Source organism: Ambystoma mexicanum, chromosome 7q (assembly GCF_040938575.1).
Source record: "Ambystoma mexicanum isolate Mex_15411 chromosome 7q, UKY_AmexF1_1, whole genome shotgun sequence".
In the NCBI taxonomy this organism is placed as follows: Eukaryota; Metazoa; Chordata; class Amphibia; order Caudata; family Ambystomatidae; genus Ambystoma; species Ambystoma mexicanum.
The window spans coordinates 170,981,979-171,009,601 of record NC_090941.1 but is presented as its reverse complement, the minus strand read 5'-3'; the positions used below and the strand labels follow the sequence as shown (position 1 = coordinate 171,009,601).

The following is a 27,623-nucleotide window of genomic DNA, read 5'->3' as shown; positions in this document are numbered from 1 at the left end:
TGGTGCCAGAAATGTGCATGGAGAGCAAGCCTGCTCCCTGCCGCAGACACGTGGACCTGGAGGGGCGTGTGATGTCTTCATCCCCTCTGAGGCTGTTGCGGAGGAGGGGGAATGGAAAAAGCCCTTACTCCAATCGCCCCTTTTTGTTGTTCGTGCTGATGTTGAGACGGCGAGCGGTCCGGCTGCCTGGGCCTCCGTTCTTGGAAGGCACAGAACCCTCCGTATGTACGCCCCTTGTCGGAGCGCTGCTGTGACTAGGTGTATGATTTGGGCGTGGTCTTTGTAAGAATGGATACACTTGGCCGTTTGAGAGCTGTTTTTCTTTTTATCCAGCTCCTCGTCCGTGGTGGAGTGGAGGAGGTCACCACCATCTAACGGCAGGTCTAATATGCGTTCCTGGACATCAGGGTTGAATTTAGTAGCACAGTGCCAGGCTGTTCTTCTCATGTCCGTGGCCTGACGAAGATGCAAGGACACGTAGGAACACAGCTTCTTCCCGTATGCCTCAAGATCTCCTCCTCCTTGCCTAGCAGTGCAGCAGAAGAAGAGGCCGAGGACGACTGAGGTTTGGAGTATAGTGATGCCGCGGAAATCACCGAGGAGCGCGGCTGAGGATGAGCCGATAGCAAGTCTGAATCCCACTCCATCTGCCTGTACTTGGGATCCAGGCGTCGATTGACCGGCTGAACCGGGTGGGGCTTGAGCCAACCCTTCTTGGCCAAGGCGACCATGTCTTTCTGCATAGGGATTCCTGTCCTAGCAGAGGGGCATAGCGTGAGGCCTTCTGCAAGGACCCCTTGTGCTGGTTGCTCGACCTCCGGTTGAGGCAGGCCCAGGTACTCTGCCAGCCCTGCAAGACGTTTGTGGAAAGCCTTTGCTGACTATGGTGTGTCAGGGTGGTCCCCCTCGTTTGTGTCCACCTGGGGGTCCAGAGGATCCGGTACCAGTGGAGGTGTGTTGGGAGCCGGAGCCTGAGGTATGGAGACCGGAGCCTGCAGCGGAGGCTGGTACGGAACCGCCTGCATGATCGGTTGGGGGGCCGGAGCAGGTGGCAGAGACTGCACCAGGGCCTGAGGCACCGGCGGAGTGCTTGCGGCACCAGAAGCATTGGAGGGAGCACGTCCCTGATGGCGTCCCGGAGGATGACCCCCATACGAGGAGATTTCATGAGCCCGAGGAACATTTAAAAAAACCTGTCCTCACAGGCTGGAGGGGTGGTCGGTGATATTGACAGGGGGAGCGGGAGGCTGCTGGAGCCAATGTATGCCCTTCCCATATGGACACAGCAGGGACCTGCTCAGTGCAAATGAAGGATAGGCTGTAGGCCACGTACCTGGTTGACACCACTCCCACCTTGACACTCGTTCCTCAACTTGCTCCCTTTCCTGGTGCGGTGCCGGACCAATGCTAATGTCTGGCACGGCAGCCATCTTGTTGAGCTGCCTTCCATGTGCCTGCATCGTGTTGCTCGGCTCACTGGGTCCAGCCTCCTCCAGGACTCTTGAGAGGCCTTTAGAGCTCTAAATAGCTGCATATAGACGCCCCCTCGGACATATTGCCGGTACTAGGGCGTGGCCCCTCAGGTGAAGACCCGGTAAGAGAACCTTCCGGTTCCTCAACACTGTCACCGGGAGGATCCACTGATCCCTCGGCCTGTAGGCCGGTAGCTGAGGTAGCCTCGGTGCACGTGCTGGTACAAGAACCCGAGCGGTCCCTCCCTTGCGGGCGAGTCCTTGGGAAGGAGTCTCCCTTGCGAGGTGCGATGGAAGAAAGTGTCCCTACCTTGTGCCTGGATCAATGGTAGACGAAGTCCTTCAGGTCCTCTGGAGGCGATCTCTGGAAGAGCTCCCTCCACCTGGCTAGTCTGTTTTTCAGAGACCTTGAAGAAAGGGCGTTGCATGTGGTACAGGCTTGCCATCGGTGGTCTGGGCTAAGGCAACGTAGGCAGAGGGCGTGGGGGTCTGAAGTTGGAAAGAGCCCGTTGCAGGATTGACACCTGCTGAACCCTGTGGAAGTCGACATGCGCCGGGGAGGAGCATGACGCCTGAGGGCCGAGTACCTCTATGATAAAAAGACAAAGACAGAAGTATCCGCGTGTGGAATTACATGGCCAAAGCCAAACCCAGAAGCGCTGGTGAATTCGGCCCGTTCCCGTCGATGCAGAAAAGGGTATTGAGGTGTGGTGCCGGAGGGTGGATTCGGGGCAGAAAAGCAGACAACGGGAGACTATTGGAATTCTGTAAAGGACTGACCATATGAGCCCCTTTGATGACTTTCTCCACAGGAGGAAAAGTCTTCCCTTTCTGAGTGTCCAGGACTGCTCTGATGAATTGAAGCCTCAATGCTGGTGAAATCTACGACTTCTGTAAATGATATGATATGGCATTTATAACGTGCCTATACACATGTGTTTCAAGGCGCGATGAGGCAAGGGAGGGGAAACAGAGAGAAGACAAACAACAAACCTACTAGGCAAGGTGACATTGGGATCGCGCAAGTGCCGGGGATGTGGGGAGGGGAGAAGTGTAGGGGGAAGTGAGAGGGGGCAGTGCAATACATAGGATAACAGAAAAATAAATAAGACAATAATAATGACAATAAATAAGGACAATAATAAAAGTGCGGCCAGCTGGTGGCAAGTGCAAGGGTAGGTGCAGATATCAGGTGTCCAGTGCGAGTAGGGACTGTAGGAATACAGAAACTGTCAGAGTGCAAGAGTTGCCAGGGGGCAGTGCAGGTAAGCAACTGGTGGGGAGGGGACCTAGGCCCAAGATCATAAATTAGCCAGGTAACCAGTGCAGTTTCAGATACAGCCAGGAGATGAGCAGGAGAGAGGAGGAGAGGTCCCAGGCTCCAGGCTCCAGAAGGCCTTGTGGACAATGCAGAGGGTTTTAAACTTAATCCTCGCTGCCACTGGGAGCGAGTGCAGAGATTTCAGTCCTGGAGAGATACGATCCCTGGGCTTGAGGCCAAGGACAAGTCGCGCAGTCCTGTTTTGGATGAGTTGCACAGGGCGGAGAGTAGAGGCAGGCAGATTTAGAAAGAGGCTGTTGCAGTAGTCCAGCCTAGAGAGAACCAGAGCTCTGGAGATTGTGAGCTTCTGAGGGAAGGAGAGGAAAGGAAGAATACCTGGTGCAGCTGGTAGTGTGACTTCTTAGAGACGTCAGAGATGTGAGGAGAGAAGGAAAGCGAGGAGTCAAAGATGACCCCAAGGTTTTTAGCCTCACAGGTGGAAGTAGGAAGAGGGGAGAAGTCCAATTTGTGTAGCAGGGAGCAAATGTCCTCTAGGTGTCTACTATGGAGACCAACCCTGGATCAACCAGTCATCGAACAATGGGAATACAAAGACGCCGGATCTCCCGAGATGGAACACCACAACTGCCATCAACTAGGTTAAAACCCTGGCTGTTCAGGCCAAAGGGGAGCACCTTAAACTGATAAGGGCGTAAACAATGATAAACCTCAGGGACCGCCTGTTTCCTGTGGATAGGCATCCTAAAGTAAGTATCTTGAAGGTCCAGCAACACCAGCCAATCCTGGTACTGCAGAACCTGGATAATCTCCTTCACCAAGAGCATCCTGAATTTGTCCTACCCCAGGACCTTTTTCATGGCCCTGAGGTCCAGGATGGGATGGAGTCCTCCCCGTTTCTTGAGATCTAGGAAGTATCGGGAGTACAAACCCGAACCCTTCTCTCCTGATGGCACTTCCTCTACTGCTCTCTTCAAAAGAAGGGCTTACAGTTCCTCCACTCAGGTGGAGGCGGGTGGTTTGAGGTCTGTCCAGTTGTCACTTCAGGAATGGCAGGCAATAGACTAGCTCAACCAACTGCAGGACCCAGGTGTCAGAAGTGATCTCCTTCCATTTGCATATGCACCCGGAGACTCTGCCTCCAACTGGAGATACATTGAGGGCCGGAGAGACCTCAAAGAGGTTTCTGAGATGCAGGGGATAGCCTGTCTGGATGCCCCTCTGCCTCTCCACGGCCAGGAAATCTATGTTTTCCCTGCTTGGCCTGAGGAGGGTGCGCCCTTCTAGCAAAGGTGAAATACTGCCTGTAGCCTCGCCCTCTAAAGCCAAAGAGGACATTTTGCCTGGCATGAAGCTGTTACACCAACAGCCCCAGCGACTTTGCCTTTAGTTTGGAATCTTTACATTTCTTGAGGGACTCATCAGCTTAAGGGGCAAACAAGTGCCCCCCGTTGTAAGATCAAGGAACTTCACCTGGACATTCAGAAAAAACCCTGAGCTCCCAAGATAGGCGGATCTGCACAGCACCGTCAAAGTGCCCATGGCACAAACACACAGTCCGCGGCATCCATCCCAGCCTGGAGCGCCAGGGCAAGCAATGTCTCTACCATCTCTGACAGTATCCAAAAAAAGCCTTCCCTGATCGCCAACATTGGGAAGTGGTTGGCTGCCTCAGTGATGGTGTTCCACAATATGTGTGAATATTTAGCAAAAGCACAAGAGAGACTGCTTTTAGCATCATGCTCTCCTAGGCAAATACTTTTGCCAAAGCGTCAACCTTCTTCAACTGCCTATCCGTGGGGAGGTTCGAGGGCCTTGAGGTAAATGCTGTAACAAGACACACACATCAGGCTGACCATGAGTGCAGGTAACATGAAGTTTATTGGGACAAAGTAGATCCCCCTAGAGCGCTGGGGTAGCAGTCCGCCCCAACTCAGTGATTCTGCCCAACAACTCTCGTGTGTTGTTCTCAAACCAGAAGGTGGGGGGGTCCAGAAAGGCACAGGACAGCCAACATAAACATATCATAACATCTCCCCCCGTAAACAGTGGAAGAATGAAGGGGATGGAAGGGAGGGGGAAGAGGGAAGGGAGGACAGAGAACAAGCAGAAGTTTGTAGCAAAGGATACAGTTGGAAAACACAAGAAATCAACTCTGAAGTTGACAGGATTCCTTCTACCGAGAAGGGAGCCTAGAGCAGGTTCCCCAAAAGGATACAGTTTAATAGTACACAAAGTCATCTCTGATGTTGAGTAGAATTTTCCTCTTCTGAGCAAAGAGCCCAGAATAACTAGGTTACCCTCAACCCCTCGGAAATTGTGTAAGCTGTGTCATATTACCATCACATGGCATCCCTACACTGGGCACACGCGCAGAAGCACGAACAATGTCATCAAAGGACCAAACCTTTCCATCTTGCAGGACTACATTCTTTCTTCTGACTCTCTAAGTCCATTGCAGGTTCCTGACACTTTTCGATGCTCCCTGACCCACTCGTCTTCTTTGAACACAACCTTGCGAGTAGCTCTGACACAGTCATAATGGTCCTTATACTGCTTCTGTTTCCCTCTAACTCTCATAAGAATCTCGTCCATATCCACCATCTTGAAATGGCACTGTGCCCCTCATCATGACAAAAGGTTCAATTTCGGTCGTGGAAAAGGAGTCATCCGGTATGAATTCAGCGAATCCTTAAGGGTCTCTCTCCAGGGTAATGAGTTTGCCACCGCCAACTGAATCATCCCTTTCAGGATACCATTCATGCACTCAAGACCGTTTGACATGGGATGGTATAATGATGTGTGTTTATGTTCAATTCCACGGTCCTTCAAAAATCTTTGCATGCTTTCAAGTAAATTGCGCCCCATTGTCAGTAACCAATTTCTTCCGGTCCCCCTCTCTGATGAACACTGCATCTAAGAACTTTACAATTTGGTGGCTGTCACACTTTCTTCCATGACACACCATTCCACCCACTTGGACGTGTAGTCTAAAAGGACCGCTATGTACAGCTTGCATGACTCTAATCCCTCGGAGGGTCCAACTACACCCCCCCCCAAAGCAGGGTTCTGAAATGCTCCATGGCCCATTTTAAACTTAAGGCCTCCTTTTCAGTGGTGGAATAATGTAGCTCCGCCTGCTTTAAGACTTTGGAAGCAAAGGCAAGGGTTACTTCTCTTCCCCCCTGGATCTGTTCAAGGACTCCCCACAAACCTACATTGCTAGCATCAACTATGATTATACTGGTAGCCACAGTATTAAACATCATAAGGGTCAGCGCTTTACTGACATCTGTCCTCATGACTTCCCACTCTTTCTGGAATTGTTCAGATCATTCAAATTTGACACACTTCTTCACAAGTGCCCTTATGTGCTGGGTTTTTTCCATGAAACACAGGACAAACTTGGAGTAATATTCAATTAGTCCCAAAAAGGACCCAAGTTGATCCTTGCGGTGGGAACAGGCATACTCGTTATCGTTTCCACAAGTTCCTTCTTTGGCTTGATCCCTTCAACATTAATCACTTGCCCATGGTACATGACTTCTTGCACCTCGAACTTGCACTTCTCAATTTTAAGGGTGAGGCATTTCTCTCTGATCACTTGCAAGACCTCCAGGAGTGTTCCTTTTCTGTAAGTGTGGCTATCAAGATGTCATACTGGGAGAAGTAAACTCCTTTCAGTCCTCCAAACAGCTGTTGCATGAGTCTCTGGAAGACCGCGGCAGCAGAAGCAAACCTAAACGGCATGCGCTTGTAACTGTATGCCCCCAACAGTGTAACAAAGGATGGTAAATGCTTTTACTCTTCATCGAAGACGACTTGATGTAAGCAGAAGCAATGTCGTAAAATATTTAGCGGGCTTCATCGTTGTTAGCAACTCATTTATATTGGGAAGGGGATGCCTGTATTATGGTCTCAGAGGTACACACATATGCATATTTTTTTTCTTCTTGTTTTTATCGTATTTGCTATATACAACCTTTACAATTTAACCTTCGAAATTCATCACAAAAATTCAGAGAATTTACCAAATACATAATTATCCAACTATATGGGTCTTGCAAGACTTAAAATCAGTTTAACACCATCTGATTTTTACAATACCAGATAATCAATGCATATTGAGCCATCACCTTTCTGCACAATGTCAATTGGAGGCAACCAATCAGAAGACTCAATTGGCTCTATATAACGTCTTGCCTGCAGAGTTTCTCCAATTCTTTCTGTAACGCGTCCTTTGTACCAACAGGGATGTTCCTCACTTTAAGCACAACTGTTTTTGGTCCTCTTGTCAAAACAATACAGTGCTTACATCCCTTAAGTTTCACAATGGTGGCATTGAACACTTGTGGAAACTGTTTGACTAAGACTTCCTTGGATGAAACATCTGGAGTCGTGACCCTCAGTATGGGCTTGTCCTCTCCTGGGTGAATCTTGACTTGCAAGGCAGCCTGCTCATCCCAGTCCAAGACTGATGATCCTTTCTGGGTCACAAATAGCTTGCAATAAAATCTCCCTGCTTTCAAACTTGAGGTGTACCCATTTGAACCCTAAGATGTTTATTGGGCTCTGGCCATACCCTGAGGCTCTCACATTGGAAGGTTTTAATTGTTGTGTGTAACAATCCAATTCATTTTGATACGCAACAACATCCACCATGGTATAGGGCGACCCAGTGTCTACCATATCACCTCTAGTGGGATTGTGTCTGCTTCAACCTTCTCCCAAGGTCCTCTTTTCCTGGGAGCATCGAGTGAAAGAATACAAATCGGATATTCGTCTGCGATGGTGAGAAGGCTGCTGCTCCCCCCCCCCCCCCCAACTTCAAGGGCTCTTATGGTGCAGCGTTTTTGGGATTTTTGAAGGCTCTCCGATAATATCCCACAAAGCAACACACCTGTAGCATTCTGCATTGACAGCAGGACATTGCTTCTCGCCATTATGTCTGGTACGTCCACACCTGTAGCACTTCGATTGAGGACGCGCACACTTGTCAGGAGATTTGTCTCCTCCGTCTTTCTTCACCCTGTCCCTGACACTTGTCCTGCGCCCTGCTGCAGACACAGTTTTTCCTCAGTAGGGCAACAGTCAGGTCGTCGCTGTCATCATCGCATTCCTCTATCCTTTTTACCTCAGAAGAAGTTGTCTCTTATTGAATGGAGTTCAATTGTTCTCGCCAGGTCAATGGCCTGTTCTAATGTGAGGTCCTTGTTCTGCCACAACCTCTGTTGCATCCGTTTATCTGCAGTGCAGATCACGAGCTGATCATGAAGATATTCATCCGGAACACCTGTGAACTTGCAGGACGCAATGAGACCCCCTCAGTGCCGCTATGCAGCTGTCTACTGATTACCCTTTGTATTGTTTGCTTGAGAAAAAGTAATTGCTCTCCAGCACTACATTGGTTTTATTGCCAAAGTGTTTCTCAAATTTTGCTAGTGCCGATTCATATTTCCTAACAGCTCCTGAAGAGCCAGAATCTCCTGCCCCTTTTGGGCACGCTATGTCGGAAGGGTGCGAAATATTGTTAAACCTTCTGCATCAATACAGTTCAGGAGGGATGCTTCCTTTTAAATCATCAATGAACTTGCGGCCCCTCAAGGCACAAAAATATACTTGAAACAAATCCACCCAGTGCTCCCACGGTATAGGAGGCTCTCCGGGGGAGGCGAGAAATGCCCAGTGAGCAGGTGTATTTTGCATGGCTGCACAGTTGTGAACCTCGGGGAGATTGTGCATGTCTTTACTTTGACCAGTTGGTTATATCCCCACCGTTTTTTATGCTTGTTTTGCAAGTCAAAAACAATGGATCCTTTTAAATGTTCTTTACTGAGTTAGTTAGTGCTAATTCAATTTCAATTAATAGTTATGTGAGGAAATCTGGTCAATGACGTTCTCTTAAACATTGCGCTTTACGAGGCCTGGTTGCCTTGGAGACGCAACACAAACAAAATGGCTCCATGTAGTGGGATGTTCAGAGGTCTTTTCCTCCAAGGTCGCTCTTGCAATCTCATCTGCTGCAGTTCAGTGAATCACTCGCAGCAAGCAGTGATCTCTCGCGCTGCTGCGCGCTCTCTGAAGGTGGCTTGCCCTCTCGCCCCAAATTCAGCAGGGAAGATGCTCGTGTCCTCTTTCCTCACTAGGCTCACCTTTGGCGTGGCTGTCCGCTCTCAGCATTCATGGGGTGCAGCCAATCTTCAGGCCACTGCTGGTCAAAGCGCCCTCACAGTGGGGGTGTCCTCCTTCAGTCCCAGTGCCGATAATCAGGAGAGACTCTCGTCGCCAATTTGTTGTAACCAGACGCACACACCAGGCTGACCAAGAGTGCAGGTAACAAAGTTTATTGGGACAAAGGAGACCCCCGGAGCGCCGGGGTAGCGGTCCGCCCCAACTTAGTGATTCTCCCCAATGGCTCTCCTGTGTCGTTCTTGAACCGGGGGGTTGGGGGGATTGCAGAAAAGCACGGGACAGCCAACATAAACATATAACAGTAACCATTGCGGCCTGCACCACAAGCCCTTCAGGCTTCAAGTTCACCATCAGAAACGGGAGGTTGCCTGTCGCCGGCTTATTTTTTAAAATTAATTCTGCGTCAACTGGGATATGCATACACGCGTCAGTTGAAAATCCACCTCTGGGGACGTGTCCAGTACATCGCATGGTGGAGGCCCTCCGCCAAATGCAATAGACCTCCTTAGTCTACCATGAAGTTGGGTAATGGGTCCATGGCTGAGCCCACTAGTGGCTCCATTCCGAATGGGATCAGGTCACCCTTCTCCTCGAAGATCGGCTACATTAGGTACTCCGTTCCCGACTAAGGCACATAGCTTTGGTCCTGCAGCATTTCCACTGGGCGAGGGGCTTCATGACCCAAGGTGGGCTGATGTAGGTTTCACAAATCTAGTTCAATCACGAGAGTTTTTTACCTCCCCAGGCTGCCTTTGGGCCAAACAAAGCAGGCGCGGTCAGAGCAAAGTCTGCCTGCGGCATTGAGGCGGGAGCTTTGCCAGCCGCAGCGTTCTCAAACACTTGCATCATTTGTTTCTTAAACTCTTCCCGCTCCTCCCTCAACGCCCACTTTGCAGGGTAGGACTTACCCATGTCATCTGACAAGTCGGAAACAAGTCTGCATCAGCACTTCTTTTGATGCAATGGTGAAGAGGAAGAGTAATGGGACCATATTAAAAAAAAAACATGTATGGCACCTGCCCGCCCATTGTTCCTCGGGAGTAGGTCCCTCTGTGTCATGCTCTGAGGATTTCAGTAACGATTTCGGCAAAGCTGGCGATTTTTTGAATCACCGGCCAACGGTCGTTCCTTCTTGGCATTCAGGTTCATGGACAAACAAGAAGCACATTGCTCCGTTTCATGCATGACACTGAGAAACCACACTCAAATAGTATGTGGGTCTGTGAGGGACATCTTGGAGTTGCAGTCCTTTCAGCACCTGAAACCAGACGTTTGGGCCCTGACATTCTGGCATAGCAAGAAATTAACATTTTTAATAAAAAAAATAAAAAAATAAAAATTGAGCTGTGTTCTGAGTAGCGTGCTGAGCATGTGGAAAAAGGGAACCAAGGTAAGGGGGCATAGTTCATTCCTTTATTACAGTGATTGACATCAAGTCTTGAGTCGAGGAGTAGCACAGCAAAGCACGCAGGAGTCGAGAGACTATGCACTACGGCCCTTGTTGAAAAGGTTTCCGAGCAGCCGACGCTGGATTGATATCTATCAAGATGAGGAATCTGTGGGAGAATGCAATCCATTGAAATAACTTTTATAGCCAAGATAGGAGTAAGTTCTATACCAGAACAACTAGAAGCCCACCTAAAAAGCTTTTGGACAATCATTCAGATGTCTACCCCAACAACAGGACACACAGATCTCCTTAATACAAGAGATAAACTTCCAATGAAAATCTACAAATGTCACCACAGTCTTAACTTTTCCACTTAAGGCCTGCTCTTGACAACTCTGACAACTGGATTTCCTGTCTTTCTTGCCATTATAGCCGGCTCTGTGGACTAATGCATCCACTACAGGGGCCTGTGTTTGACCGCATGGGCATAGGTTTGAATCCCAGCAGGTTCACTGAGCCCTTCATCGTTCTGAGGTTGATAAAATAATTACCATTGAGTTGCATACCAAACATCTGTTATCTGTCAATAGCTCCAAGATACCCCTGTGGGGTGAACGAGCGCTTTACAAGTACACTTGTTATGTTATTAACCAATGGGGCAATGCCAAGATTATCGTTAGTATTCGTTACCTTTAACTTAGAACTCAGCAGAACCATCAGATCATATGGCCTCTTCATGCTTAACAAATGACAACTTTTAAGACTGGCCAGCTCAGCTGTTGTTTCTACGTCATCTGCATCAGTTTCCTTTCTCCAAATTGTGGATATAGTTGACAACTTGCTACGGATTTGAATGATTTTTGTCTTTTGGGAGATTTATTTCCTCTTGTGTGGCCATGATGTATAAGATGTTAGTTCATCAATGGCCTTTCCAGGAGGCACAGTCTTGGTGGGTTATGGGGCGGAGTAGCCAATCTTTTTCCCATTAAGTCATTGGTGGATTTTCCTGAAACATGTTCTCTTTGTTTGGACCCCCTCAGAGGAGACAAAATTAAAGGTTGAGATTTGCATTGTATTGCTACTTTGTCCTATCCTTCAGGTGTTGCTCGTTTGTGCCCGGTTTGTAATGAAGTCCAGAAGCTTAACTATGATCATTTGCAGTGGTTCAGTTTGTTTTTGTTGGGCAGTGTGTTATAAGAATCATCAACATATCCCTTGTTTCTCCCTGGAGGATCAGTATGTTACACTCACCTGGTTCTCACAGGCGCGTCGATCGGACCCGGACCAGCTGCGGTCTCCACCAACGTGATGCGTAGTGAAGAGATGACAGTCTGGACTGGCCCGCCTAATCTTGTCTGCTGGACTCGTAGAAGTATTCTCCTGCAAGTGGAGGAAGGGATTTAGCCACCCGTGGACTTTAGTGATGCCCCCCCAACTGTTCTTGTTCTCCCCACTAATCACCTCCGATATCCCCTCTTTGTAACCTCACCTTATGTTTTTAAATGATGAGCTCTCCATAATGCATGGCATGCAGGGGCGCGTAGATACCAGTTACTTCACTGGTTTGAAGGTACTGGAGGAGTTCTGGAGTGATATTGACTCCAGTGTCTATAAAGTTCAAAGAGTTCAATATGTCCGATGTTCACTCTTGTTCCATTCCCTCGTTAGGTTGCAGCTGGGTCCAAAAGAATATTGCCTGGCGGCAGCTGATGGCATTCTGGTAAGAGTCTGTTTACCAAACACTGTCCGGAAAAAGTTGCATGAGTTTAACTTGCTGTTTTCTCTCCCTTTATAGGTGCGGCATAGGAAGATGCCGCAAATTACAGGATAATACCTCCGGTGGTAAAGCAGGTAAGCCTATGGTGGCAAAGAGATTGTCTTTGTCGGTTTTCTCGGCTCACCTTGTTATTCCTTTCGTTTTCCCTCCAGGTGCTGGGTTTCGACGAAGAAAATGATGGAGGCAGCGCCGAGTCGAAAGATGCGGTGGACTGGTGAGTATAAGGCGGCGCTGCTGCTGGCGAAGCGACGCGTGCTGAAATAATGTCCTTTCCAGGCTCGGAGATGTGCTGGGTCCGGAATCAGGTAAGGAATCAAATAATGTCCGTGATCTAACCTCTTCTCCTTTCTTTTCCTTTTGTCTAGGAGCTCCGGATTCGAGGCGGGCGTGGCAGAAGACTGGATGCTGACTTGCAGACACGGTGAGCGTTTCGCTGCTGGATGCAGAATAACACGAAGCATGAGCTGCTGTTCGGGAGTGGTTTAAATAGCCTGCAAAGTAGTCCCAGGTAAGAAGTTCCCCAGAACCACACCGGAGTAAAAAATAGTCCCTGTAATAAAATAGTCCCATCCAGGCCTCACGTTGGCTTGGACTCATTTGCAGCATGGTCTGCATAAGGCAAGTAAAGTCTATGAGCCTGGCGCCTATGGCGCCAGGACTGATTTCTATGATGAGCCTGGCGCGTAAGGCGCCAGGACTGAATCCAAACAGCCCCCAGCCGGGGCTGTTGGGGTTTTAATGATTATCTGGATGCCTGCTCCCGGGGCTGATGGACTCGATCCGGATGCCCGGGGGTAGGCATCATGACACAGTATTTGTATTTTGTTTATTTGTTTAGCGCGCCTGGCACATAGGTATCTGCGCGCATATCTTCAGTTACAGTGACAACTTTTACAACAAAAAGACAGTAGGGCAAGATACTGAATATATGTACAGTACACAGAATATAGACTAAATATACAAATCAGAGTTACATAGAGGCTATATAAACAATATTTACATTCAGGGTGCATGCCGGGCAATGGCAGCAACAAAGGTTCAAGGTCATTCTAGTGGAGGATTTGTGTCCGGCGTGACAGGAAGGAATTAACAGGTGTCTTGAGCAGAAAGCCACAGTCTGGCTTTGCTCTTGAAGGAGTGGAAGGTAGGTTCCTATCTGAGCGGGTTGGGCAGTGTATTCCATAGTTTGGTGGCTAGGACCGGGAAACGAACCCTACCAGCTTTCTGAAGCTTGAACCTAGGAAGGGATAGACAGTGAGTTTAGGCTATTCTCTGAGGTCGGGTAGAGGTGTGAGGTGTGAGGTGTGAATCGGCTAGCCAAGTAGATGGGTGCCTGGTTGGCCAGACATTTGTGGGTGAGGGTGAGCGTTTTAATGGAGACTCTTTGGGCTACTGAAAGCCAACATAGGTTGCGTCTGGTGTCAGAGATGTGCTGATTCCTGGGAATATTTAGAGCTGCCCTAATAGCGTTGTTCTGTGTGACCTGTAGCTTTTTTAGGTTTCGTTGGCTTGCCCCTAAATAAAGGGCATTACAATAGTCAAGCTTTGACATAATGAGTGTTCTGGCAAGGGTGGTGCAGTTAGAAGTGGCAAGGAAAGGTCGGCAGGCTGTGATGAGTTTGCACATGTAGACGGAAGCTGAGATTACAGCATTAGTTTGTCTGGAGAGTGATATGTTAGAGTCAAGATAGATGCTTAGGGTTTTAGTATCATTAGATACCTTGATGGTATTGCCATCAATGGTGAACGATTTAAATGAAGGATCTAGTCTATTAAGTCGATGATGGAAGCCCAAGATGAAGAGCTCCTTCTTATCATTGAGACAGAGCTCATGTTGTGCCATCCACGCCTGAATGACCTGGTAAACATCATTTAAGGATTTCGTATCCACTGTATGGTCTCCGGTGATCGGGATGAGTATCTGGGTGTCATCGGCATAGTTAGTGTAGGTGACACCCAGATAGTCAAGAATATCAAAGAGCGGTTTTGTGAACATGTTGTAAAGTGTCAGTGAGACACAAGATCCTTGGGGGACACTGCAGTGGACAGGTGAAGGATCAGCAGAGGCAGAGGGCGGAAAGACCTGCATGGATCTATTTTCCAGGAAGGATTCGATCCAGGAGGTGACAGAGTCAGAGAAATGGGCAGCTGATTTGGTAGTTAACCAAATCGAAAGCTGCTGATAAATCTAGTAATAGTAGAAGGGCCAGGTTCCCGTTGTCTTTCAGATCCTCAATTTGGGCTTTTAAATCAATGAGGGCAGTTTGAGTTCTGTGCCTAGGCCGGAAGCCTGATTGTCTAAGGCCAAGGAGTTTATTAGATTCCATGTAATCCTGGATCTGCAGATAAGCAGCTCAGTCCAGTATTTTAAGCAAAAAAAGGTACAGTGGTGATGGGCCTGTAGTTAGTGGGTATGCTCGGGTCAATGGAGGGTTTTTTGAGAAGGGGGATGACCCAAGCGTCCTTAAAGTTATCCGGGACGATGCCTGCGTTGAAGGACGAGTTTATAAATGCAGTGATAAAAGGGGCAAAATCACGTGTAGCCTCCTTAATAATGGGAACTGGGCACGCGTCGCCTTGGCAGTTGCAGGGTTTGAGTTTGTTAATGATGCTTTCAACCTCTAAGATAGTTAGTGGTGAGAAACTGAAGGGGTTATGTGTGTGAGAGATGGGGGCAGTTTTGCTAGAGGGGGAGTTCAGCTGCTGGTCAATCTGAAGGCTGCTTTGTTTGGCATTGATTTTGGATTGGAGTGTAGCCATTTTGTCGAGGAGCGCTTTTTGTATAGTCGAGCAGCATGTGCTGTCTTTGCTACAGGTTCAGGAGGGGTTGCAGGAGATTCAAGTTCTTTCAGTATCTTGAAGAGCACTTTGGTGTTGGATTGTGCTTGCATGATACGCTTGTTATAGGCATCTTTTTTTGCTTGGAAGATAGGCTCTTCATAATTAAGGGAAGCTATAGTGAGGCTGTCCTTATTGGCGTCAGAGGGATGACTTTTCCCACGGGCTTCAGCGTTTTGCTTTTCTTTACGTAGCACTCTCAAGTGTGGCGTGAACCATGAATTAAGGTGCGCACGCGGTTTAGGTTTCCTTAATTTGAATGGGGCAATGGAATTCATGGCTTTGAGCATGGTATGGTTGAAAGTATCAACTAGTACTGTGGGATCAGTGCATGATGTTGAAACTTTGTTTAATATGGGTAGGATAAGGGGGGAGCAGTTTTTCACTCGTTATGTCCCTTTGTTTCTGGTACGAATTGAGGGAGCAATGTCTTGTTTGATGCACTGGTTGTTGGCTTTGATGTTGAAGGTGATCGTATGGTGATCTGACCAAGCGCAAGGTAGGTTAGACTGTAGATTAACGCTGCAATTTAAGTCGACCAACCAACCAAGTGTTCGCCTCTTGATATGGGTAGGTTCCTGGATACGATGGGAGAAGCCGAGGTCAGTTAGAATGTTAGTAATGTCCAGTGCTTTAGGGTCATTGGGGTCATCTTGGAAACCAAGGTTGAAGTCACCAAGTAGAATAATTTGAGATTTAGTCTTAGTTTTATCTACTAGGATGGACGTAATGTCACCTGTCACCACCTTCTCTGATGACAATCAGCCTGGTGCTGGTGGCCTATAGATGAGATGCAGGGTAACGTTTGGTTAGGTGAGATGGGAAGTTTGACTGACAATAGCTCTGCTGAGGGAATCTGTTGATTAGGGATGACTGAGGGCGATGGAGTTTTTGTGAATAAAGGCGACACCACTGCCTTTCGATTGATTTGTGTTACGGTTGCATCTAATGATAGTACAGCCGATGGGAATGGCGAGGGGAAAGTAATTCTCCAGAGGCTGCATGTAACCAAGTCTCTGTAATGGCAAGGAAGTCAAGATCTTGAGTTGTGATAAAATCAGCGATGTCCAAAGCATGAGCAGGAAGGGACCTGGCATTGACCAAGGCACCCTTAATCAAGGTTTCTTTGGGGATGTGAGAAGTGAGGTTGGGAGTGATTGGGGGAAGAGATAGTTTTGGTACCACAGGGTAACTGACTGGGCAATGGTGATTTCGATGTAGTGTTGAGGTTGTGGGATTGGCAGGCTGTGCGAGGGAATCTGGAGCCAAGTCTGAGGTTCCTTAGGTGCAGAGCACATGGTTGATTAGGGGTGGGTATGGTGGCAAAGTGTTCCAGCCATAGGGCGGGGGAGTTGCGGTAGGGGTTCGTGGGTAGACGTGTGGATGTCGACGAGGTTCTGCTGCTATGCTGCCATCCAGTGGCAAAGGCAGGGTTGGGAGTGGGTGCTCTATTGTATAATAGCCAATTATAACTTGGGTAGGTAGGTGGATTCGACATAGTGAGATTAAGTACCTCAGGGGAGGTAGGCTGAGATGGAAGGACGCTATGGCCGTAGGTGAATGTCCAGGCCAGGGATAGTATCTTGTAAAGTAGCAGAGCAGAGTGGCATAATAGTGCATGAACATAGTGAGATATAGTCAATGCAGTATGGTAAGATAGTTGGTGTCAAAAAACTACAATGCACAGTTCACACAAGTAGCGTCAATTACAAAGTGTCCATACAATTGTGTAAGACCAAGGGTGCTTGGATGTCTCCTAGCGCACAATAGGCAAGCAGGTCTCAACTGGGAGATAGTGACTAAAGGCGCAATAGTATTTGCTGGCAAGCATGGGAAGTAATTATATGCTAGCAGATATAACAGCAAGGTAACAACAATCAGCTAGGTCTGTTCAATTAGCACACTAAACACGTGGGTAAGAACAATCAGATAAGACTATTCATAATGGTACAAAGGCAACCGAAATAATTCAGACAGGTTTCAGCGTAGGGTAATAGTATTACATGCTAGGAGCTGCATCTTAATACTGAAATTAGAAGCTCGGGGTGGGAGCTGAATGCAGTTTAACAACAATCACATTTCCCACAAACATTTCCCATGGGCAGCCCTAGCTTCTTCTGGTTGATATAGGCTATAGGATGCTTATTCTCAAGCTATGTTCAGCATCCACTCGTATATCTTTTAGAAGCTCATTCTTCTATATAGTAGGTCACTGTAATTTTGAATGATCTTTACCTTCATTTCTTTTTTCCACTTCTCGTAGTCTGTTATTCTCTGCAGTTTAGTCTACGCCCTAAAGACAGCCTTGAGATCCACTGAAAGCAATTTAGCCACAAGTGGATCACGGCTCAACCTTCTCTCCTTGTTGCTTGCTCCCTTCTGTTTTCTCAGGATTACCGGATGAGCAGGGTCCCACCTATGAGGGTTTACTTTGTAAAAGTTGCATACCACTGAGAAATCTATCTGTGTGTCCCCTTCTATCTGCTTTACCTGGTTTACTCTTACCCAACCAAATTAAAGAGCAAAATGCATGCTTTTAATGCCCCCTTCTGGAATTTGGTCATACAGTTCAGATGTCGGGGCATAACGTTGCTGCAAGCCCATGTATCGTACAAGACTATCGCCCCCCTGTTCTCGATTGCGTGGGGCAGGGTCTCCCGGGTCTCAATAACGGGCTTTTGTTTATTTTTTCCCACATTCACGTAAGCCTCTCTATATAGGAATCAAGAGGCCACATGCTATTTATGTACCCAACCCCTATTTTGGCAGGCTCGTCCTGACTCACTTCTTCCACTTAAGATCAGTGCTTTGTATTGTGTAGCATCCTGGTAGCTGTGTGCCGCAGGCACCCTCCTGCTCTTGGGAATCATGGTGCACTCCCACAAACCCATTAGGAGGGAAGGCTTGGCACTTAACGCACTTCAGGCATCCTGATTTGTGCAGCAGCTTGTACAACCATTGTGGATCTCAGGCGCCACCTGTGATTTCTAATCTCACCTCAGCTGGGGGTGACATCTATTGTGTGCCATTTTCCTTTACTGACCCTCAAGTTGTCTTCTTTGTTCTACGAGCTGCTTTCCAACCAGTCCTGTTTTGATGCATCCACTACTCCACAATGGTCCTTGTTCTTAATCAGTTCTGCTCTCTTATTGCAGCGTGTGGACAGAGTGGTTGTAGAGGAAGTAGCTAGAGCACACTCAGCTTGGATTGTTTTGAGGCCCAAGCTGCCAGACTGGTCCACTGTTATTATGAACCATCTCATTTCTTCACCTTTCATGATATACACTTCAGAGGGGTTTGGCTGATGAGTCGTGTCACAATTGTCTCCCTTAAATTCTGTGATTTTGGAGCTCCCCAGTTCAGGAGATCATCTCTCAATGCCCCTTTGATATGTATTAAAAGAAATATAATATAATTCTATATATAGAGATAGCGAAAGAGATATATATATTCAATGAAAAAACCTCGTTAAAAGTGACGTTATGGTTAAGTTGCACTAATAGAAACCTATGAAATTCAGTAAAAAGCGTTGTTAAAAGGATGTTACGGTTACAAGTAAAATAAAAAATAAACTGAAATTCGCCAGTTATGGTAAGCTAAGCAACCATAACTCGCGCCACCACCGTGCATTGCTAAGACTAACACCCAGGACATCAAAGATATCACAAATATCATTGATGTCCGTGAACACCACAGGACTGCCCCAGGACATCAGGAGTGTTCGAGGACTTTCGGGGGTGTCGGGGTGGGGGGAGGGGGTAGGTGAAACAATCCGTTTTTTGGCTTCTTACGGCCCATATCCCATCCCATCCTCATCCCCCCACCTCCTCATAGATTGCTTGTTGAGTTTGACAAGTGAAATGCTGCTTAAAAAAAAATAATAATAATTCACTGCGCTTTCTGCGGACCCCAAAAAAGTCTGCGAATACAAGATGACGGGAGTTTCAGGAAAACTGACGCATTTCACGTTTCCCCACCAGCCAATCGGCGGCTGCGCTCTGATGTCCGCGGACCACGCAAAATTCCACACATTTTTTGGCCGATCGGAGGCCAGTCCACGGGCAGCACAGCCAATCGGAGGCCAGTACACAGACCGAACAGGGAAGTGAGTCCGCAGAGCGGACATAGATAGCACTAATTTTTTTGACTTACATGTTTGTCGTTTAAAATAAAACTACTGGACGGATTAACACCAAATAAAGAAAAGCACGCTTTCGGGATCAAGCCGCCACTCCTGCCGCAAATTTGGTGAAAATCCATCCAGCGGTTTGGGCAGTAGGCGTGAGCAAAGTTTTTCCCATTATGTCTATGGGAAAAAAATAAATTTTGGGACCCCCCCTATATCTTTGCACCCCCTTGACCAAACCTCAACAACCTTTGCAAAAACATTCAGAGTGGGCCATATACTTTTTTTGCAAAGTTTGGTGAGGATTCATCCAGGGAGAGCGAAGTTATAAGCCGCCCAAAAAGTGCTCTTCCTACGGGATTAGCAACTTAACCATAACTAGCGTGTGTGTGTGTGTGTGTGTGTGTGTGTGTGTGTGTGTGAGTGTTGAAATCCACATGCCTTTCTCAGAAAAACTACAAATCAGGTACAGCCAGGAACTGATCATGGGGTACCTGCAGGAGGGGCTTTGAACGCTGTAATGTGTTCCAAATGCTGTCTGAGGAAGCGGAGACATTCCACGAAAACTTGCAAATATGCTAAATATATCGATACCAACAAATTCAGGAGTAAAGTCCTAGCCAACCGTTTTTCACCAAGCTTACAAATTGTACCCACATTCTTAACCTGAACCCCTCTTAGTTCTCCCCACTGCTTGCCACACAGCATCCTAAAGTAGTGTTTACAGCATGAAAGACATCAGCAAGTAACTTTGTCCTGGCTTCATGTACGCAGCCTCCTAGATCAGTCAATTATTTCACAAATGATATTTTTAATATCCCTAGTGGGACTTTTGCCACTCTCAGTAAAAATATCTTGAGAGTCAACATTTCAAAGTTCAAACATATGAAATTATCTGGACGGGCCTTCTTGGTTTTGAAAAGGGTTGTTGAATGTCACCCGTCTCTTCCTTGATGAGCTTCTGAAAACCTTAAAATTACATTTTCTTAAATATATTTGATATTTCATTTGCCCCTTAACAACTCTTGACCCAACATGCAACTTGTGGCTAATGTCTGCTCCAGCCGAATTTTTCTTAAACTTTATAATTTGAGTTGGTTCCTATTCTATATTTTTTGTTTTGCTCCACTCTTTTTCCAGTTACTTTTTCCTAGTTTATTTTTATTATTTCGCCTGGGCAAACATTTTTGTTTTTTATACTGCTGGAAATTGTACATATTTAATACAGTTGCATAGTAACAGTAGGGTCCTCACACATTTTAAAATAAACCTAATCCTTGTAGAATTAAGCACCTCCCGAAAAGTGAGAAATACACTTTTTTTTACCTCTGAGAAATCCCCATTTTTTACATGGATCTTGGCCATGCTATCCAACCAGGTTTTTCTCAGCTCGGGAGTGCTGGCATAAGACTTTGCCAAACTATACTGGAGATCCACCAGCATTTCCGGGTCATTCTCATGCTCCTTCATTTGTGCTGTTGCCATCAATACTGTACGAATGCGTTTCGTCAAGTCCTTCACATCCGAAGAAAAGGAAGTGTGCTGAAATAAATAGTAATATGTTAACTTTTGTATGTGGAACAGAATTGAAAAAAATGTGCCTTATCTGGGTGACCTGTGCCTTTGAAAGGAAAAGTTAAATAAGAACCCACACACATGCTTTTATAAGTATCAGTTTTCTTAAAAGGAAACACATTAATGCAAAGTATGAATCATGAATGTCATAGCATTTAACAGTTTAACAGGTGCACTTTTGGCAAATAAAAAAAAACTATTGCACAATATGAAACAATACTGTAGCAATGGTGTTGTCGCCCAGGCCCAATGATGTTGGCGATTTGTTAATAGGCCACAAGCAGAGACACTTGTCAACCTGCAAATCTAAAATAGATTTTAATTCCTTCCTGGAACCAGAGATGGGCTACCCACAGAGTTTTTACCTTAAATTTGGTACCCCTCGAATGAACCACAAACACCAACGTGGATTTTTTGAGGGAACCCAACTAGGACCCACTTTTACTGTAAACATAAAACAATAGTAAATGAACCTTCATAGCTTTAAATCTTTTAGGGCCTCATTACACGGATGGCGGTAAGGATTTACCGGTAAAATACCGGTACCGGTAAATCCTTACCGCCTTACTACGAGGTCCCTTTGCGGGTTGGGGGATTTTACGCCTGCTTTTTGCAGGAGTTAAAAACCAACCCGCAAAGGGGCCCAGGGAGCTAATCACGGTACCGCAATTTGCGGTACCGTAATTAGCGCCTTCCCCATTCCCATTGAGCCCTATGGGGCAAAAATGGGAATGGGGAAGGGCAATGGTGGAAGGGGGAATTACCGCCCGCCAACCTTGGAATGGGGCGGTAATTCCCCTTTCCGCCAAGGCGGTGCCAGTATTTTACCGGCATGAACCATGGCGCTAATAGCGCCATGGTTCTCCGCCATCCGTGTAATGAGGCCCTTAATGTTACTATTACCCTTCCTTTTGTACCCTGGTGTGAGTCCTCCTTAGAGATCAGCTATGAAAAGACCACCCTCCGTTAGCAGGGTCATGGCAGGACCTTTAAGGTAGACTAAGTGAACCGACGCCTCCTGCCTTTCCAGGTGCTACCGACCCTGGAATAGGGGCAAGAGGATGACCCCAATGGGTAGACCCTTCTCCTAGTCCCCTGGGCGGCCTCTGGAAGGCCACCGAATCTACACCCCACCCAATCACGCCAGGATACAAAATAAGTACCTAACTCTATATTCATACCTAAATAAATACACAAAGAACAATAAATACAAATCTAACCATGTACGCAGAGAAATACATAAATACATTTCAACTGTGTACGATAGGTCAAATTCAAAACCCTCTGCATTGTCCACAAGGCTTTCTGGGGCCTGGGTCCAAAATATCTTCAGCTATCCCTCCGCAAATACCTCCCCCCTCGAGCTCTTCGCTCCTCTACCTCTAACTCCCTCCGGGTTAATCGTTTTTCAAAGAAACGAGCCGGGGGTAGATCTCTATCTTTGGCTGGGGCCTCCCTCTGGAACAGCCTCCCTGCCACTCTAAAACTTGAGGAGAACCATCTCCGGTTCCGGAAGAACCTAAAGACCTTCCTCTTTGTTTCTGCCTTCTCTCCCCGTCTCCCCTGCTGACCCGCTCTCTCTTGGCATTGTGCACCTGGCCATCCTATTTCCTCTGGGTCCAGGTACCTGCTCACCCTGCCACCCTCCTGCATTGCCTCCCGGCCACCCCTTGCACTGGATGGACTGTATCTGTACCCATACAGCCCCCCACCCCATTTTCTTCTTTTCTGCACTTATCAGACTTACCCAGACTTTCGCCATAAACACAGCACTTGCCACATTCTGTATTGCCTCCTTTCTATTTTTTTTATTTGTATTGATTATTAATTTATCTACTCTCCTCTGCTGTGCACTTTCCACTCTCCCCCTTCCATACACTTTTTCCCTTTTCCCCATCCCACGAACTTGCGCGTTCTCAATGTCACTGGGCCTAGTAAGATCGTTATTGTTTGTGTTCTCCCTTGTTTCCCCTCCCTTGCCTAGTCGCGCTCTGAAACACCTGTGTAATGAGCGCGATACAAATAAAATATCATATCATGGGTGTGACTGCTGCAGTTTGTCATACTTCTTCACAGTACCTTCCCTCCTGTTCTGATATTATGGGACAGAGCCTGCACTTACTTGCTGCTTTTTCCCAGGGCTGGCCTGCCCCAGGTACTGTTCTCTACCCTTCATTGTGGTGCCTCATCCGCCACATCGTAGGACCCCGGGAGGAAGTCCCATCATTTTTGTCGTGCCCTGTCCACCATGGCGGCACTGCTGGCTCCATCGTGCAGCCACACCAGTGCTACGGCGGCCCCTGTGCCCTGGGGGTCACCATAATCACCACCATGCACAACCCACGCAGATGAATATTCCAGCAGAGGCCCATGCAGAAAGAGGGGACTGCGTTAACTGACGCCGAGCCCCGGCAAGCTTTCTCCCTCTTTGTGGCAACCCCATGCACATTGATTTCTTAAGGCAGCGCCCTCTTTGCCCTGGTGATGCCACCATGCTGTGGCACATCCAGTAATGGTTGGAGCCTGCCCTCTAAATAATATGCGCCTGTGCAGAGGAGACCCTTTTTGGCTCTGGGGATCTCTGGAGACTGAGCGCTTTTCACCTAGGCTACAAGGACATGGCACCAGGGTTTTACCTTCTTCACTGCCCCGCCCGCCAGGCACTGGGCGAGGTGGGCTTGAATGGTGTACGTAATCCCTTGCTCTCCCGGGCTTCTCCAGCTACACAGGAAGAGCGGCTCTTTCCAATCAACTATGGAGTGCACCTAGGCGCAATCTATCAATTTCTACCACCATCCACATTGCTCTGATGCGCTCCGGTAGGTCATTTGTCCATCTCCCTCCCCCCTGCCCTCTGATAGCTCCTCAATGGGTGGTCTTTGGATTGGGGCACCTACTCAGCAGGGGTAGGGTTAGGGGCAGCCCTCAATTCAAACCTGCCTAGAGGACACATCAGTGTCAGAGTCTGGTTAGCTATACCACAAACCCTCCTCCCCCGACAGTTTTCCCTCAATTTTCAATTTCTTGGAGACATATTTTCTGTGGTTTGATAATGGAAATGGATGAGGAAGGTAGGAATCCAAGAGAAAGATGGAAATCTTTGTGAACAAAAGGACTTGAATGTCAGGTGCACAAGAGATGCTAATTATGCTGGGACATTGTTAAGTCCACAGATGATGCTGCTGCAAAAAGATAAGGGAACCCAGGCACACTGCTGTGAAACATTTCGAGAGCCCTCAGCTGGTGCTGCAGGCATATCTACAATAAGAGCATTTCTTTTGTTTTGAAATACCTAATTTCACAGAACTATTTGCAATGCATAGCTTAACTTACCTTAATTAGCCTATCACTGTTAGCACAGTTGTTAATGATGGAAAGAGACTGCTGGAACCGCGTGCCTCCAATTCCTACAACATCAGCTATCAGTTGGCTAACTGAGATTATAACCTGCGGAAAAACAAAGTTGGTAAATGATCAAATAATATCAACATTTAAGTTGATAGAAAATAGAACATTAAGGCAGTGTAAGGTTTACGTTACTTAGCTGTAACTATTGTTCTTCAGCATGGGTCTGGCATGGATTCACATGCTCATGAATATTCCCCATCATCAGGCTGGGAATCCTCAGTAAAAGAAAAAAAAACATTTCACTTCCACTTAAAAACTGTATTTCTCCTCTAAACCAATCACTGTCCTCTCGGTCATCCTGCCCCCATCCAATGATCGCCCTCTCCCTAAGCCCCTCCTCACGTAAAGTGGCAGTATGACCAAGAAGAACCGCAGAGGGGTCGGATGGAGGGTTCACATGTGAATTAATGCCAGACCCATGCTAAAGAACAATAGTTGCAGGTTAGTAACTTAAACCTTCGCCAGCATGGGGTCTGGCATGGATTCACATGCTCATGAATAACGAATACATAGCAGTACAACAGTACACAACCACGGGAGGTGGTAAGGCTCCACAGAAGCAAATAACTCTTACCTCTGGAAAAGACTCACCTCAAGCGAACAGGTTGCGTAGCACTACTTGGCCGAATCTGGACCCCTCCCTGGAATCCTATCGACGCAGTAGAACTTTGGGAAGGTGTGTGTGGACCTCCACATAGCAGCCCTGCAGATGTCCAGCAGGGGCACACCAGACAGGAACGCTGTTGTCAAAACAAATGCTCAGGTGGAGTGGGCTCACAGACGGCCGGGCAGCAGTCGGTTCGCCAACCGATGACAGTGCTGATGCAGCTGGAGAGCCACCTTGAAACGGAAGCCTTGGACAAGGCCTTCCCATGGTTCACAGGACCAAAAGTTCACAAACAGTTGTGAAGTCTTCCAAAAACTCTTTGTGCGGGTCACGAAGAACTTCAGGGCACAAGCAACGTCCAGCGAGTGCAAAGCCCTTTCCGCCGGCAATTAAGGTTTTGGGAAAAAAAAACAGGTAACACCAAAGGCTCGTCGAGGTGGAATTCCGACTGAACCTTTGGCATGAAGGAGGGGTGCATATGCAGCGCCACCCTCGATTCGTGAAATGTCAGCTACGGTTGCTTGCAGGATAAGGCCTGGATCTCACGTACCCTTCTGGCAGACGTGATGGCCACAAGGAAAGCCATTTTCCACAAGAGAAACCTGAGTGGGGCCTGATGCGAAGGGGTCCCCGCATGTTCTGCGATGGTGTTAAGCAGGACTTTCGGATAGTTGATGGAGAATCCCAGATCCTTCAACAGCAGACGGTTGTCCCTGTGTGTCTGTCAGCCATCTCCCGCAAGCGGGCGCATATCAGCCAGTCATCCAGGTACGGTTATACGTGTCTGCCCTGTAGAGGCAGATGGGCTGCCATGGGCACCAGGCATTTCGTGAACACTCTGGGGGCCGACTTCAAGCCGAAAAGGTACTGCCTTGAACTGGTAGTGCTGTCCCTGCACCACGAAACGTAGAAACTTGTTGCAACGAGCACATGTTGCAACATGACCATATTGAACTTTTGGGACTTTAGGTATTTGTTCAGACGTCGTAGGTCCAAGATGGGCCTCCAGCCCCCTGTTTTCCTTCTGACTACAAAGTATCTGGAATAGACTCCAGAGCCCTGGAGCCGTTGGGGAACCAGCTCTATCGCCCCTTTCCACAGCATGGCTTGCACTTCTTCCAGAAGCTGACGGATGTGCTGCTCCTGACGGGGAACCAGAGGGATCCACGGACACCTGCGTTGGAACTCCAGGGTATGTCCATGGGCGAGAGCATCCAGCACCTATCTGTCGGTGGTGATCTTTCTCGTCAGCCGGCCCCCCACCGGGGTGCATGGGTGGGAGCCAGACAGCCCTGTCAGTTCAGGCTTGCTTCAGCGCCGGCGTCCTGCCCTGCGGGCGACAGCGTTGCTGTCCTCCGCTACCATAGGCCTGAGGAACAGCCTCTGTAGGCTTCTTGCATTTAGGATCTGGAAGGCTGTCGGTACGACATGGAGAAACCTTTTGAAGTCCTGCTCGACTTTCCCCTGGAGGAAAAAAAAGAAGACGAGCAGTGCTGCTGGAGAGTGCCCAGGGAACGGGTCATCTGTGTCCATTTTAATGGCCTGGTGGGACTTGTCGACGGCCTTCCCAAACAGATTCTCTCTGTCAAAGGGCATGCCCAGCACCTTCGCTTGGACCTCCTGATGGAAATTAGTGGCTTTCATCCAACCTTGTCGACGAAGGCAAACACTGTTCTCCATTTGCCAGAACCCTGTGTCGGCGACGTTTGTGCCACTCTGATGGCATGATCGGAAGGCCACTTGCCCTTCCTGGAAGGGAGCAATGGCCTCCATCCTCTAATCATCGGGGAGGAACTCCAGGATCAGTCCCAGCTTGAAACCACAATTCCCTGTCGTAGCTGGCCAGGACCTCCAGTGCGTTGGCCGCCTTGATAGTGGACGCTGCGGTGTAAATCACCTTTCCCATGGCGCCCATCCTTTTCTCCTCGCTGTCCGGAGGGACCGAAGATGACAAGGACTGGTTAGTTGACAGTTTCCTCGCAGCCGCCGACACCACAGAGTCCGGCGATGGCTGCGACCTCAGGCACTTGGGTGCAGTGTTCGCCACCCTATATTTCTTCTTGGCTGGGGCTGTGCAAGGGTTCTTCATGAGGGCCAAGCCCTCCTCCCAAACATCATCCTGAAAGGGCACCACCATGATCGTCTTCCTCTTGACCTCGGGCCTCTGATACAAAAGGTCCTCCTTCTTAGTATCTTCCAGGGCCAACTGGAATAGCTTGGAGGTCCTGGCGATCATTGAGTGGAACGATCCCACCTCATCCGGTGGGGACAACCTTTGTGGAACATCCAAATGTGGCAATTCACCGTCCCCCTGCGACAATGTCTTTGTCATCCGTCGTCGTGGCCGTATCTGTTCCCGTGTCTGGGTCTGCTGGGGGAGAAAGGGCCCGACGTGGTGGAGGAGGTTGAAATGGGGGCGTCAAATGACTCTTCCTCTTCTTCACTGGAGGTTGATTGGGGACCTAGGGGACCACAGATAATGTAGCCGGAGGCATCCTCATCTGGATCTCTGACATTAATGTGTTTAGAGTCGACAGAATATCCAAGGACATATCCCTCGGCTGAGAAGGCAGAATAGGAAAGCTAGGCCCTGCGCCGCCGTCGTCCACTTCAACGTCCTTGTAGACCATATGCAAGGACTCTTGATCTTCGTCGTCTGTGGATGAGACCTCCATGGTTTGGGTGACGGCCTGGGAGGACTGTTTTAGGGCCTCCTCACCCCCCCTCTTCTTTCCCCCATGAGGGTCTTGAACCGGGGCCTGGGCCGGTTTCACCCCTTCTGGCATGCCTGCAGACTTTGCCAAAGTCACTGCAGCAGTGTCGCACCTTGAGGGCAGGGAGACTTTCTGAGCCATGGGAGCTACCCTCGTAGGATCAGCACCTGTAGTTGCCGCGGTAGTAGTCGTTGACGGGGCGACCAACATGGTCTTCGCCTGTGCCAGTTGAGCCTGCTTGGGCT

The 27,623-nt window shown here is 48.2% G+C and overlaps 1 protein-coding gene across 9 annotated transcripts in view; it reads right to left on the bottom strand.

Annotated features, from left to right (window-relative positions):
* Positions 1-27,623, bottom strand: part of DOCK9 (dedicator of cytokinesis 9) — a 2,709,375-nt gene that overhangs the window by 474,768 nt on the left and 2,206,984 nt on the right. For all 9 annotated transcript variants that reach the window (XM_069639825.1, XM_069639823.1, XM_069639827.1 and 6 more), the window contains 2 exons: positions 23,983-24,096; positions 20,401-20,616 (listed from right to left, as the gene is read on the bottom strand). In XM_069639825.1, the coding sequence (XP_069495926.1) occupies positions 20,401-20,616; positions 23,983-24,096 (330 nt within the window). The remainder of the gene's footprint in view (positions 1-20,400; positions 20,617-23,982; positions 24,097-27,623) is intronic.